This window comes from Leptidea sinapis, chromosome Z (assembly GCF_905404315.1).
Source record: "Leptidea sinapis chromosome Z, ilLepSina1.1, whole genome shotgun sequence".
NCBI classification, from domain to species: Eukaryota; Metazoa; Arthropoda; class Insecta; order Lepidoptera; family Pieridae; genus Leptidea; species Leptidea sinapis.
Genome location: NC_066312.1, coordinates 35,023,690 through 35,037,499, shown reverse-complemented (window position 1 = coordinate 35,037,499; position 13,810 = coordinate 35,023,690). Strand labels below are relative to the sequence as shown.

At 46.5% G+C, this 13,810-nt stretch overlaps 1 protein-coding gene across 2 annotated transcripts in view; it reads left to right on the top strand.

The window, feature by feature from the left end:
• LOC126979148 (cryptochrome-1) overlaps positions 1-13,810 on the top strand; it is a 46,112-nt gene that overhangs the window by 28,676 nt on the left and 3,626 nt on the right. For both annotated transcript variants that reach the window (XM_050828385.1, XM_050828384.1), the window contains 4 exons: positions 933-1,059; positions 7,802-7,984; positions 9,569-9,736; positions 13,507-13,630. In XM_050828385.1, coding sequence (XP_050684342.1) covers positions 933-1,059; positions 7,802-7,984; positions 9,569-9,736; positions 13,507-13,630 — 602 coding nt within the window. The remainder of the gene's footprint in view (positions 1-932; positions 1,060-7,801; positions 7,985-9,568; positions 9,737-13,506; positions 13,631-13,810) is intronic.

The following is a 13,810-nucleotide window of genomic DNA, read 5'->3' as shown; positions in this document are numbered from 1 at the left end:
GCAGAAGAAGGCTATGCATCTTCGTGGAAAATGTCTTAAATCCAGACTCGATTTTTTCGCCATAACATCTTATGTTCTAAGGTGACGAGCGCAATTGTAGTGCCGCTCAGAATCTTTGGGTTTGTCAAGAATCCTGAGCGGCACTACATTGTAATGGGCAGGGCCTATCATTACCATCAGCTGAACGTCCTACTCGTCCTAAGCGTCCCTTTTAATCATTAAAAAAAATTTACTCAACACTTGACCAAGACTAACCACACCTTCAGTGTTTTGTTAAACATATATAAACTTTCTATGCCTACTACTCGGAGAAGTCGAATGGGAGAGTGTTGCTTAGCGATCTGTGTGCTTTTAAAATAATAATCGGGATAACGTACAAAATAATAGGGTTATTATTCGGTCACTATAGATTAAATAACGTCCTAAATAAGACAGAACTAAAAGGCTATTTAACAAATATCTGTAATATCCGGGGGCTATTTTATAATATTTGAGCGTTCCACACCACTGCTATATTGTGACTGACCAGTGACATGTCGCATGTTCAACTTGAACTTATTAACAATACACATCAATAATAGATTTTTTATGGAAAAGGACGACACACGGATCACCTGGTGTTAAGTGATCACCGCCGCCCACATTCTCTAGCAACACCAGAGGAATCACAACGTTGCCCGCCTTTAAGGAAGGTGTACGCGCTTTTTTTGAAGGTACCCATGTCGTATTATCCCGGGCACACCGCAGAAGGAAGCTCATTCCACACCTTGGTTGTAGGGATAGATACTAACGAATATAAATGTAACTTCAGTACTTATTAAGCCATTCTATAAATAATGCTTAGATCTGATGCGTATAATTTCTAATAGGTGGTAAATATAAATTTTGACGTTCAGTAAGTGATTTTAAATCCTATTTGAATTTGATTGCAGGTCAGCTGATCTGGCGCGAGTATTTCTACACGATGAGCGTGAACAACCCGCACTACGGCCAGATGGCCGGCAACCCCATCTGTATGAGAATACCCTGGCGGGAACCGAAGGGAGACGAGCTGCAAAGGTAACCCATTTATCTTACACTCAGTTATTTCATTACACTTCCTTCACCTTTGATATCATCATACATACATCATATTCACATGAATATGATTTATGTACAAAAAAACAAGATTAGAAATCATTCAATTTAAGAATCACCAATAAACCGTACGTGCCGTGTAACAGGTAGGGTTAAGGGTTTTTTGATTTCACTTGTCTTGGTATTCAATTACACTTTTTTATTCCATAGAATAGCAGACAGAACACCGAGCACAAATTCTAAAAATATATTAGAGCTTCTTTGACAAAGAAGGCTTATTATAGTATAGTAGATTATAATATAGAGGATAATAATGAATTGTTCTTGTCTTGGTCCGCCCAGGCTACCTAAGACAGTATGATATTAAGTAAGCTAAGCAATTTTGTTTGTATAGGTTCGAAAGATGGGCTGGAAGTTTTTAATCAGATATTCACCCAATGTCAAAGACTATTTACAAACCGATGTAGTTTAACGTTTACTGAAAAAAAGTTATGATATTGTCACTCTATTCTATTAGTTTGCTGATGATGCTGCTCTAATGAGCGTGGGTAGTACCCATAAAGTAGCAGCAGAGAAAGTTTAAAGAGCGGAAATTACAATAGTTAATTGAGAATTAAACTTAATGAAAGTAAATCTGTTCATGTAAACTTTAGTAATAAGAAACCAGATTACGAGCCAGTTTACATAAATAGGAAAATAGTACCATACGAAAATACAGCTGCATAATAACTGGACATGACTCTTGATGCAAAGCTCCGCTGGAAGGCTCACCTCAAGAAAAAAAGAGAACAATTAGAACTTTGTTTTGTAGGAAGACACTCTAAGATGTCAGTACAAAGCAAAGTTTTATTGTACAAGCAAGTCCTTATTCCTGTATGGACTTATGTGATCCAACTGTGGGGCTGCACCAAACAAACAAATATTCAAGTCATACAACGCTTCCAGAATAAAGTATTAAGCGAAATTGTGAACGAGCCTTGGTACATTCGAAACAGCGAACTCCATCGGGACCTTAACATTGTGTTTGTTGACACAGTTATCTAAAAATACGTTGAAGCTCATCAACATAGACTTCACCATCATGTGAATGTCGAGGCAATCCAATTCCTTGACAACACTGATATAGTAAGAAGACTAAAACGAACAAAACCTTTTGAGTTAGTGTAGTGCTAGTGAATAAGTGTAACACAATATAAAAATATTGATATTATAAAAGGCACATGCACAAAGTGACTTCCCCTTAACAGAGACATTAAGAAATGTGTTAATGGGCACGTTCTTAGTTTAATCTATCTAGCAGTATAAGTTAAAGTAGAATTACTTATTAGTCTAAATTCGCAATTCGCATCTTGCTTCCGTCAATGTAACACGTCAAGTAAGCAAACATAACATCTTTGTGGCACGTAGTACAACAAAAGTGTAATTTGAACGTGAGTTTAGTGTTAAATTCGTTTAGTGCATATCAACAATATATACAGTTGATAAAATTAATTCATTTACATATTAAATATTGGTAAAAGTGTATCAAATATCTAAATTATCATCATTGCCTAAAGTGAACGAGTGAAGTTAAAGGTGTACGGTCAAAACGCGTAAGCGACGCGTATTGCACGGCGCTTAAGACCTTTTGGACGAGAACTTTTAACCTGTTGGTATTACGAGGTTTTTTATTCTTACAATTAACTTAACTTCAATATGAAATGCAAAGAATGTGCTAGACCTATAAACACAAACACAGATAATTATCTGAAATGCAAAACTTGCACTGGAATTTTTCACTCCCTGTGTGCCTCCATGAGTGACACTGAGTTCTTTAAGATTTTGCCTATGAATTAAGCCAAATGGAGGTGCACTTATTGCAAACAGAGTGGTAAGAAAGGGTCAAGCTACATCTCGGAGACTCCAGTAGTTGAAGGAGACATTAATAAAAATAAAACGGAGTTCACCTATGATAACTCACCACAGTGTTCACCACGCGGTATCTTAAATGAATCATTGTTAAATAATATAAGTTCATCGATTGATACGAAGCTTGCACCTGATTCAAAATTCATGCATAATTTAAAAAGTCTTCTTAGAGAAGAGGTTAAAACTATGATTAAAAGTGAGATAAATCTGGTCTTGCCCATACTAAAGGAAGAGCTGCTAGATACACTTAAGAACGAATTTACTGAATCGACAGACTTCTTGAACCACCAACAATGTGATCTCAAGAAAATCATTTCAGACAAAAATGAAGTTATTAAGAACTTAGAATCTGAACAAAGCCGTTTAAAGTCTGAGTGTAATGAGATACAAAATCGCTTAATTACCTTAGAGAAAATTTCTCGTGATAATAATCTGGAAGTGCAAAATGTCCCTGAAAAGAAAAACGAAAATGTCCAAGCTATCTTCTTGAAATTATGTAAGGAATTGCAAATAAATTTGGGTGACAGTGATATTCGAGCGTGTCGTCGCGTTGCCAAAATTGGATGTACCAATCGACCACGCAATATTCTTATAACACTGTCTTCGCCTCGTCAAAGGGACACAGTATCATCTGCTTTGCATCGCTTCAATAAAAATCAAACACAAAATAAGCTGAACACTACTAATCTGGGAATCCCTGGTGATAAGAGCTATGTATATGTCTCGGAACATTTATCACCTAAAATAAAGTTATTACACTCGGCGGCTAGAAAATTTCGTATAGAAAAAGGTTATAAATACTGTTGGGTAAACCATGGCTATATCTATCTCCGGAAAAAAGATGACTCACAGGCCATTAGAGTAAAAAATTTAGATTTTCTTAAGAATTTAGAGTGATTAGGTTTTAATCTTTTCTTTTTTGTATAAACTCAATGACTTTTTGTCTACATACTTGTATTATATAAAAATTAAAAAATTATACTAATATACTATCAAAACGTTAATAGAATAAGAACTAAAATTTCAGAATTTTACTTAAATAATCTTAATGCCAACTTTGACCTTATATGTCTTACAGAAACTAATCTTAATAATAGCGTTTTAGACGGTGAGCTGTTGGACGACAGGTATGATGTATTTCGCCGTGATCGTAACAGCACTATTATCCATAAAAATTAAGGGGGAGGTGTTCTTATAGGCGTCAAAAAGATTTTAAATGCGGTAAGAATTCAGCATCTTGAAAGTAAATTTGAGGATATTTGGATTAAAGTGCATTTGAAAGACCTCAAGTGCCTAAATATTTGTGTGTGTTACCTACCACCTTTTTTAAATTCGCAACATATATCTAATTTTTATTCAAGTTTACAAAAGATATTACTGGAGTCACCCACTGAAGACTTCTTGATCATCGGGGACTTTAACACTCCGGGTGTTACTTGGACGTACTCTAGCTCACTATCCGTACTACGACCAACTAAACCACAAAATTCTAGAGCAGAACAATTAATTGATACAATGAACCTTTGTAACCTTAAACAGTTTAATAATATCCCTAACAAAAATAATAGATACTTGGATTTAGTTCTCTCTTCTATTGAAACAATACAAGTTTCGGGAGGTGACCCCTTGACCAGACCGGATTTGCATCACCCTGTATTGGTTATAGAGACTGGAAATAAATTTGTGAAGCCTCTACAGGACAAAGGAAAAGCACGCCTTAATTTCCACAAATGCGATTTTGTCCAAATTAAATTCAAACTTGCCCGAGTAGATTGGAATGAAATACTATATGATACAAATGTTAATAATTGTATATATAAATTTTACAATATGCTGTTTAATATAATAAAAGACCATACTCCTTTTGTTAAATCTAAAAGCCAGGCATTTCCAGTTTGGTTCAGTCCAGCCTTAAAACGTTGTGTAAAAGAAAAACTTAAATATCACACTCTGTACAAAAAATATAAAAATCCGAGGGACTATGATACTTTTTCATTTTTGAGAAAAAGATGTCATATTCTAACCAAGGATTGTTACAATAAATACATCACTTCCATTACAAATTCCTTAAAAGAAAACAGTGTTAAGCCGTTCTGGGCCTTCACTAAGAACAAAAAGGGCAGACCTGCTATTCCCCAAAATATAACTTATGGCAATCAAACCTCAATCGATGGTGAGGGGGTATGCAATTTATTCTCCTCGTATTTTGGATCTGTTTTTCAACCCCTTCAAGATCTACTGAGATACACTTTGATTTTGCCAATAGCGATACTTTGGCTAATGGTGTGATTACTGAGGGGCAGGTGCGAGAAAAAATTAAAAATCTAAATAAGGATAAGTCAGCTGGACCCGACGGTATTCCCCCCATGTTTCTAATTCACTGTGTGGATGAGATAAGCAATGCACTGGCAATTTTATTTAATAAATCTTTAACTACTGGAGTCTTCCCAGATGAATGGAAGAAAGCACACAGTATTCCAATCTTTAAGAGCGGCGATAGAGCTTGCTGTGAAAATTATAGACCGATCAGTATCTTATCCGCTATGGCCAAGGTTTTTGAATCTCTTATATACAAATATATTTACAATCACTTTCGACCATTCCTCTCTGAACAGCAGCATGGATTTGTGAGAAATAGGTCTACCACTAGCAACTTACTGGTCTATCAAAACTACTTATGTACCGCCTTTTCAAATGGAGGACAAGTTGATTCTATATACACAGATTTTTCTAAGGCCTTCGACAAGGTTGACCATGGAATCTTGTTACACAAGCTAGAAGCCTACGGAATTCACGGTAATTTACTCAGATGGAACTCTTCATATTTGGCAAATCGTAGTCAATTAGTAGCGGCCAAGGGCTTTCTATCGAGTCCAATTAAAGTCACTTCTGGAGTTCCTCAAGGATCACACCTGGGTCCTTTATTTTTTGTCATTTTTATCAATGATCTAATCAAGAAGATTAAATGTCCATGCTTACTCTATGCTGATGATTTAAAAATTTATTATAATATTGTTAATAACAAAGATTGCACGATTTTACAAAAGGATTTGACTGAATTAGCAAATTGGTGTAACATAAATAAGTGTTTGAAAATATTATCATACAGAGAAGGCACAGGAAGGCTTCTTCATAACTATCGGGAGAGGCTAGCTGAATACAAAACTTTATCTTTGGAGGACAGAAGAAAGTATCATGACTTATTGACTATTTACAAAATAATAAATTCCAATATTGACTCGCCCTATCTCGTTGAATCGCTTAATTTTAACACTTTTCATAATTCCAGATCACAAAGGACTTTTTCTCTGTGTGTGTACAAAAATAATACCTCGTATTATAATCCCCTTGTGCGTATGTGTAGATATTATAATGAATTATCTCATAAAAATGAAAACCTAGACATATTTAGTCAAAGTTTGGCAGAATTCAAGAATATTGTCAAAAAATAATATATTTGAAATTATATTTATAAGACATAATATTGTAATAATTTTAAATGGTTTATGTATAGTTTAATGTTTTTCGTTTTTATGTTTATGCTATATTCAGATACTAAAATTTTGTTACCTTTGTAAAAAGCATGCTGTGCACGCTATTAGTGAACTACAATACAGATATATATATTGTATACTATATTATTGAATTCAAAATTTATTGTAGTTTGTTTGTGTGCCTAAATAAATAAATAAAATAAATTAAGGCTAATGTAAGTGGGGCAACATTATAATAACTATATTATTATGTTCCCTAAAGGAAAGAAAAAAAAATTGTGACTCCCTATCGTAAATAAATATATTTCTATTCTATTAACCCTTGCTCGATTCCTCGAGGATACACGGACGTAGCTAAAGGTTTGTTTTCTATAGCATATCATATATTACGGAGTGTTACGAATATCCGTTTGATTTGATCTCATCTGTCGTCTACTTACAACATCCCGACCCACGCCATTAGCTTTGAGGTTTATATATAGAATTTTGAATTGAATTGATAATATTGAATTGTCAAGTCGATTCAAATCAAAGATTCAGTTGGATGCAACACTTGCCGCTATTCGAATATGTGCTTGGGACGGGTTCGCACCACTATGTTAACGCACGCTCAATTTAAGTGTCGATTTCGGTTTTCTACATGTTTAAAAATCATCTCTATTACGGAGCTCATTCTTATTTCGCAACAGCCTGAATAATATCAGCAGTGTACAATTTGACTGGATAATCGGGACGCTGGTGGCCACCAAAGAAGATACGGACAACGGGAACTTCTGCCGCAAGAGTGACCCGATAGCAGCATAGTAAGCGATTTGCAATTTTCTCGATGGTTTCTATGTTGAGTGGCCCTGTAACTTCCCCATAGGCTATTCCCCATATGAATTTTACTTACAGGTATCCACGTGTTTAGTCCAGATCTACCAGGAGACCAATGCTTGAAATAGTCAATGAATACCTGTGCTATAAGCCAGTGGGCACCCAAAGCCCATGGTTAATAATTAATGTAAATATTATATAAGAAACTTAATTATATAAAGGAAACTTAATTAGATGAAGAAAGTACCTAATTGGCGTGCATATTAGTGTGGGTGGTGGTTGTGTGTGTGTAGTGACTTGGTGTATGTGTTGTAGAATTTTTTTATCTTTTTATATTATGTAAGTTAACAGTATCAGTGTAGTCCAAGAGCTGAAACCATTCAAATAGATTTTTTTACTTTTGTTATAGTTAACTGTATGTAATTTTAGCACTTTATTCATCGTATTAAACAAAGAATTACCTATCGTCACCGTCTGAAGTGGTAAACCTCTAATAATGTTGGCAGGTGGAAGGAGGGGCGCACGGGCTACCCGCTGGTGGACGCGGCGATGCGGCAGCTGCGCGCCGAGGGCTGGCTGCACCACGTGCTGCGGAACACCGTGGCCTCGTTCCTGACGCGCGGCACGCTGTGGCTGTGCTGGGAGCACGGCCTGCAGCACTTCCTCAAGTATCTCCTCGACGCTGACTGGCGAGTTGCACTTAGTTGTTGCTAGGCCCGTTAACTTGTATCCCACGGCTAAGAGTTAGTATTAAAAACAACAAGGCGCCGGGTGATGATGGAAATACAGCAAAATTTCTGAGAGCTGGTGGTACCCCTGTACTTAGGACCATCCAGAAACTATTCAATTCCGTCATTCTCGAGGGCAAAACGCCGCAAGCATGGCAAGAAGTATACTGGTGCTGTTCTTCAAAAAGGGCGATAAAATGTTTTTGAAGAACTGTAGGCTCATATCACTTCTAAGAATAGAGGCTGTTTTCGTGCGCAGGCTTGACGACTTCCAGCCTCCCGAACAAGCCGGATTCCGAAAAGGCTTTAGCACCATAGACCACATACATACGCTCCGGTAGTTGATACAGAAGACAGAAGAGTATAACCAGCCACGAAGGATACAAATACCACAGTGTCTGAAGACGAAGGTTTTCAACCAGTGTGTGTTGCCAGTGTTGACTTACGGTACGCAGACGTGGTAGCCATCTATGGGCCTCGTGAGAAAGCTCAAGGTCGCTCAGAGAGCAATGGAGAGGGCTATGCTCGGAGTTTCCCTGCGAGATCGAATCAGAAATAAGGAGATCCGTAGGAGAACCAAAGTTTCCGACATATTCCAAATAATTGCGAAAATCAAGTGGTAGTGGGCAGGGCACATAGATCGACGGACAGATGGCCGTTGGGGCAGTTAAGTCCTCAAATGGCGACCACGTACGACGGCGACCGGAAGATGCAGTGGTCGTAGGCCCCCCGACGATCTGGTCAAGATCGCCGGAATACGTTGGATGAGGGCAGCGTAGGGTCGATATTCGTGGAAATCTTAGGGGGAGCCCTTTGTACTGCAGTGGACATCTTCCGGCTGATGATGATAATGAAGAGTTAGTATGCATATGTATATATAACTCGATAAGAACGTCGTTGACGTTTCATATGAAAGAGCCGCTTCCTTTCATAGGGAACGAGCTCGCTTCCTTTCATAGGGAACGAGCGGCTTCCTTTCATAGGGAACGAGCTCGCTTCCTTTCACAGGGAACGAGCTCGCTTTCTTTCATATGGAACGAGCTCGCTTCCATTCATAGGGAACGAGCTCGCTTCCATTCATAGGGAACGAGCTCGCTTCCATCCATAGGGAACGAGCTCGCTTCCTTTCATAGGGAACGAGCTCGCTTCCTTTCATAGGGAACGAGCTCGCTTCCTTTCATAGGGAAAGTACCTTTAATAGTGAAAGAGCCGGAAAGGGCCGCAGAATATTCATATTAATAAAAATGTCTATTATGGTACAACAATAATATCATAAGGAAGCCCACATACATCTTCTTCTTGATTCAAAATTCGTGTGACCAACGCTGACCAACTCGCACTGGGCCAACGTGGTCGGTTAAAAATTGCAGGTTAAGATGAAAATAAACACGGAACATGGGTGTGTTTCGGGCTAATGAGACTTAACACATTACGGCTCAAATTGCGATGTCGCATTGTGCATGTTCGGGGCGTATCACTAACTGTCGGGTGGAAGTCTTGCTAGTCTCGATACTTTTCTCATTAAAAAAAATATGTATTGTGCAGGTCGGTGTGCGCTGGCAACTGGATGTGGGTGTCGTCGAGCGCGTTCGAGGTGCTGCTGGACTCGGGAGACTGCGCGAGCCCCGTGCTGCTGGGGCGGCGCCTCGACCCCACCGGCCACTACGTGCGGCGCTACGTGCCCGAGCTGGAGCGCGTGCCCGACATCTACATGTACGTACCGCTCACTTGACGTTCGAGGTGCTGCTGGACTCGGGAGACTGCGCGAGCCCCGTGCTGCTGGGGCGGCGCCTCGACCCCACCGGCCACTACGTGCGGCGCTACGTGCCCGAGCTGGAGCGCGTGCCCGACATCTACATGTACGTACCGCTCACTTGACGTTCGAGGTGCTGCTGGACTCGGGAGACTGCGCGAGCCCCGTGCTGCTGGGGCGGCGCCTCGACCCCACCGGCCACTACGTGCGGCGCTACGTGCCCGAGCTGGAGCGCGTGCCCGACATCTACATGTACGTACCGCTCACTTGACGTTCGAGGTGCTGCTGGACTCGGGAGACTGCGCGAGCCCCGTGCTGCTGGGGCGGCGCCTCGACCCCACCGGCCACTACGTGCGGCGCTACGTGCCCGAGCTGGAGCGCGTGCCCGACATCTACATGTACGTACCGCTCACTTGACGTTCGAGGTGCTGCTGGACTCGGGAGACTGCGCGAGCCCCGTGCTGCTGGGGCGGCGCCTCGACCCCACCGGCCACTACGTGCGGCGCTACGTGCCCGAGCTGGAGCGCGTGCCCGACATCTACATGTACGTACCGCTCACTTGACGTTCGAGGTGCTGCTGGACTCGGGAGACTGCGCGAGCCCCGTGCTGCTGGGGCGGCGCCTCGACCCCACCGGCCACTACGTGCGGCGCTACGTGCCCGAGCTGGAGCGCGTGCCCGACATCTACATGTACGTACCGCTCACTTGACGTTCGAGGTGCTGCTGGACTCGGGAGACTGCGCGAGCCCCGTGCTGCTGGGGCGGCGCCTCGACCCCACCGGCCACTACGTGCGGCGCTACGTGCCCGAGCTGGAGCGCGTGCCCGACATCTACATGTACGTACCGCTCACTTGACGTTCGAGGTGCTGCTGGACTCGGGAGACTGCGCGAGCCCCGTGCTGCTGGGGCGGCGCCTCGACCCCACCGGCCACTACGTGCGGCGCTACGTGCCCGAGCTGGAGCGCGTGCCCGACATCTACATGTACGTACCGCTCACTTGACGTTCGAGGTGCTGCTGGACTCGGGAGACTGCGCGAGCCCCGTGCTGCTGGGGCGGCGCCTCGACCCCACCGGCCACTACGTGCGGCGCTACGTGCCCGAGCTGGAGCGCGTGCCCGACATCTACATGTACGTACCGCTCACTTGACGTTCGAGGTGCTGCTGGACTCGGGAGACTGCGCGAGCCCCGTGCTGCTGGGGCGGCGCCTCGACCCCACCGGCCACTACGTGCGGCGCTACGTGCCCGAGCTGGAGCGCGTGCCCGACATCTACATGTACGTACCGCTCACTTGACGTTCGAGGTGCTGCTGGACTCGGGAGACTGCGCGAGCCCCGTGCTGCTGGGGCGGCGCCTCGACCCCACCGGCCACTACGTGCGGCGCTACGTGCCCGAGCTGGAGCGCGTGCCCGACATCTACATGTACGTACCGCTCACTTGACGTTCGAGGTGCTGCTGGACTCGGGAGACTGCGCGAGCCCCGTGCTGCTGGGGCGGCGCCTCGACCCCACCGGCCACTACGTGCGGCGCTACGTGCCCGAGCTGGAGCGCGTGCCCGACATCTACATGTACGTACCGCTCACTTGACGTTCGAGGTGCTGCTGGACTCGGGAGACTGCGCGAGCCCCGTGCTGCTGGGGCGGCGCCTCGACCCCACCGGCCACTACGTGCGGCGCTACGTGCCCGAGCTGGAGCGCGTGCCCGACATCTACATGTACGTACCGCTCACTTGACGTTCGAGGTGCTGCTGGACTCGGGAGACTGCGCGAGCCCCGTGCTGCTGGGGCGGCGCCTCGACCCCACCGGCCACTACGTGCGGCGCTACGTGCCCGAGCTGGAGCGCGTGCCCGACATCTACATGTACGTACCGCTCACTTGACGTTCGAGGTGCTGCTGGACTCGGGAGACTGCGCGAGCCCCGTGCTGCTGGGGCGGCGCCTCGACCCCACCGGCCACTACGTGCGGCGCTACGTGCCCGAGCTGGAGCGCGTGCCCGACATCTACATGTACGTACCGCTCACTTGACGTTCGAGGTGCTGCTGGACTCGGGAGACTGCGCGAGCCCCGTGCTGCTGGGGCGGCGCCTCGACCCCACCGGCCACTACGTGCGGCGCTACGTGCCCGAGCTGGAGCGCGTGCCCGACATCTACATGTACGTACCGCTCACTTGACGTTCGAGGTGCTGCTGGACTCGGGAGACTGCGCGAGCCCCGTGCTGCTGGGGCGGCGCCTCGACCCCACCGGCCACTACGTGCGGCGCTACGTGCCCGAGCTGGAGCGCGTGCCCGACATCTACATGTACGTACCGCTCACTTGACGTTCGAGGTGCTGCTGGACTCGGGAGACTGCGCGAGCCCCGTGCTGCTGGGGCGGCGCCTCGACCCCACCGGCCACTACGTGCGGCGCTACGTGCCCGAGCTGGAGCGCGTGCCCGACATCTACATGTACGTACCGCTCACTTGACGTTCGAGGTGCTGCTGGACTCGGGAGACTGCGCGAGCCCCGTGCTGCTGGGGCGGCGCCTCGACCCCCCCGGCCACTACGTGCGGCGCTACGTGCCCGAGCTGGAGCGCGTGCCCGACATCTACATGTACGTACCGCTCACTTGACGTTCGAGGTGCTGCTGGACTCGGGAGACTGCGCGAGCCCCGTGCTGCTGGGGCGGCGCCTCGACCCCACCGGCCACTACGTGCGGCGCTACGTGCCCGAGCTGGAGCGCGTGCCCGACATCTACATGTACGTACCGCTCACTTGACGTTCGAGGTGCTGCTGGACTCGGGAGACTGCGCGAGCCCCGTGCTGCTGGGGCGGCGCCTCGACCCCACCGGCCACTACGTGCGGCGCTACGTGCCCGAGCTGGAGCGCGTGCCCGACATCTACATGTACGTACCGCTCACTTGACGTTCGAGGTGCTGCTGGACTCGGGAGACTGCGCGAGCCCCGTGCTGCTGGGGCGGCGCCTCGACCCCACCGGCCACTACGTGCGGCGCTACGTGCCCGAGCTGGAGCGCGTGCCCGACATCTACATGTACGTACCGCTCACTTGACGTTCGAGGTGCTGCTGGACTCGGGAGACTGCGCGAGCCCCGTGCTGCTGGGGCGGCGCCTCGACCCCACCGGCCACTACGTGCGGCGCTACGTGCCCGAGCTGGAGCGCGTGCCCGACATCTACATGTACGTACCGCTCACTTGACGTTCGAGGTGCTGCTGGACTCGGGAGACTGCGCGAGCCCCGTGCTGCTGGGGCGGCGCCTCGACCCCACCGGCCACTACGTGCGGCGCTACGTGCCCGAGCTGGAGCGCGTGCCCGACATCTACATGTACGTACCGCTCACTTGACGTTCGAGGTGCTGCTGGACTCGGGAGACTGCGCGAGCCCCGTGCTGCTGGGGCGGCGCCTCGACCCCACCGGCCACTACGTGCGGCGCTACGTGCCCGAGCTGGAGCGCGTGCCCGACATCTACATGTACGTACCGCTCACTTGACGTTCGAGGTGCTGCTGGACTCGGGAGACTGCGCGAGCCCCGTGCTGCTGGGGCGGCGCCTCGACCCCACCGGCCACTACGTGCGGCGCTACGTGCCCGAGCTGGAGCGCGTGCCCGACATCTACATGTACGTACCGCTCATATTTTTTTTTCTATACTACCGCTCTTGATAAATGTTCCGTGTGTTACTCTAATAAGGAGTAAAATGTTAAAAATATAAATTAAGTCTTGTTGTATTGTATTACAGTTATGAACCGTGGAAGATGCCGCTGGAGGTGCAGCGGAGGGCGCGCTGCGTGATCGGCCGCGACTACCCGGCGCCCATCGTCAACCACGAGGAAGCGGCCACGCGGAACAGGAACACTATGAATGTACGGCCCACCGGGGACGAGCCATAGCGTGATATCTTCATACTAAACTGTCTGTCATTTTTTGCGAGGAGAAATCTGAGTTACGCACACTTTTTCAAACTCTCATACAAAAATAATCGTCCATCGTTATGAAACATACACGTAACAATTACTAAACTATACATACTTTCAATTTAACAC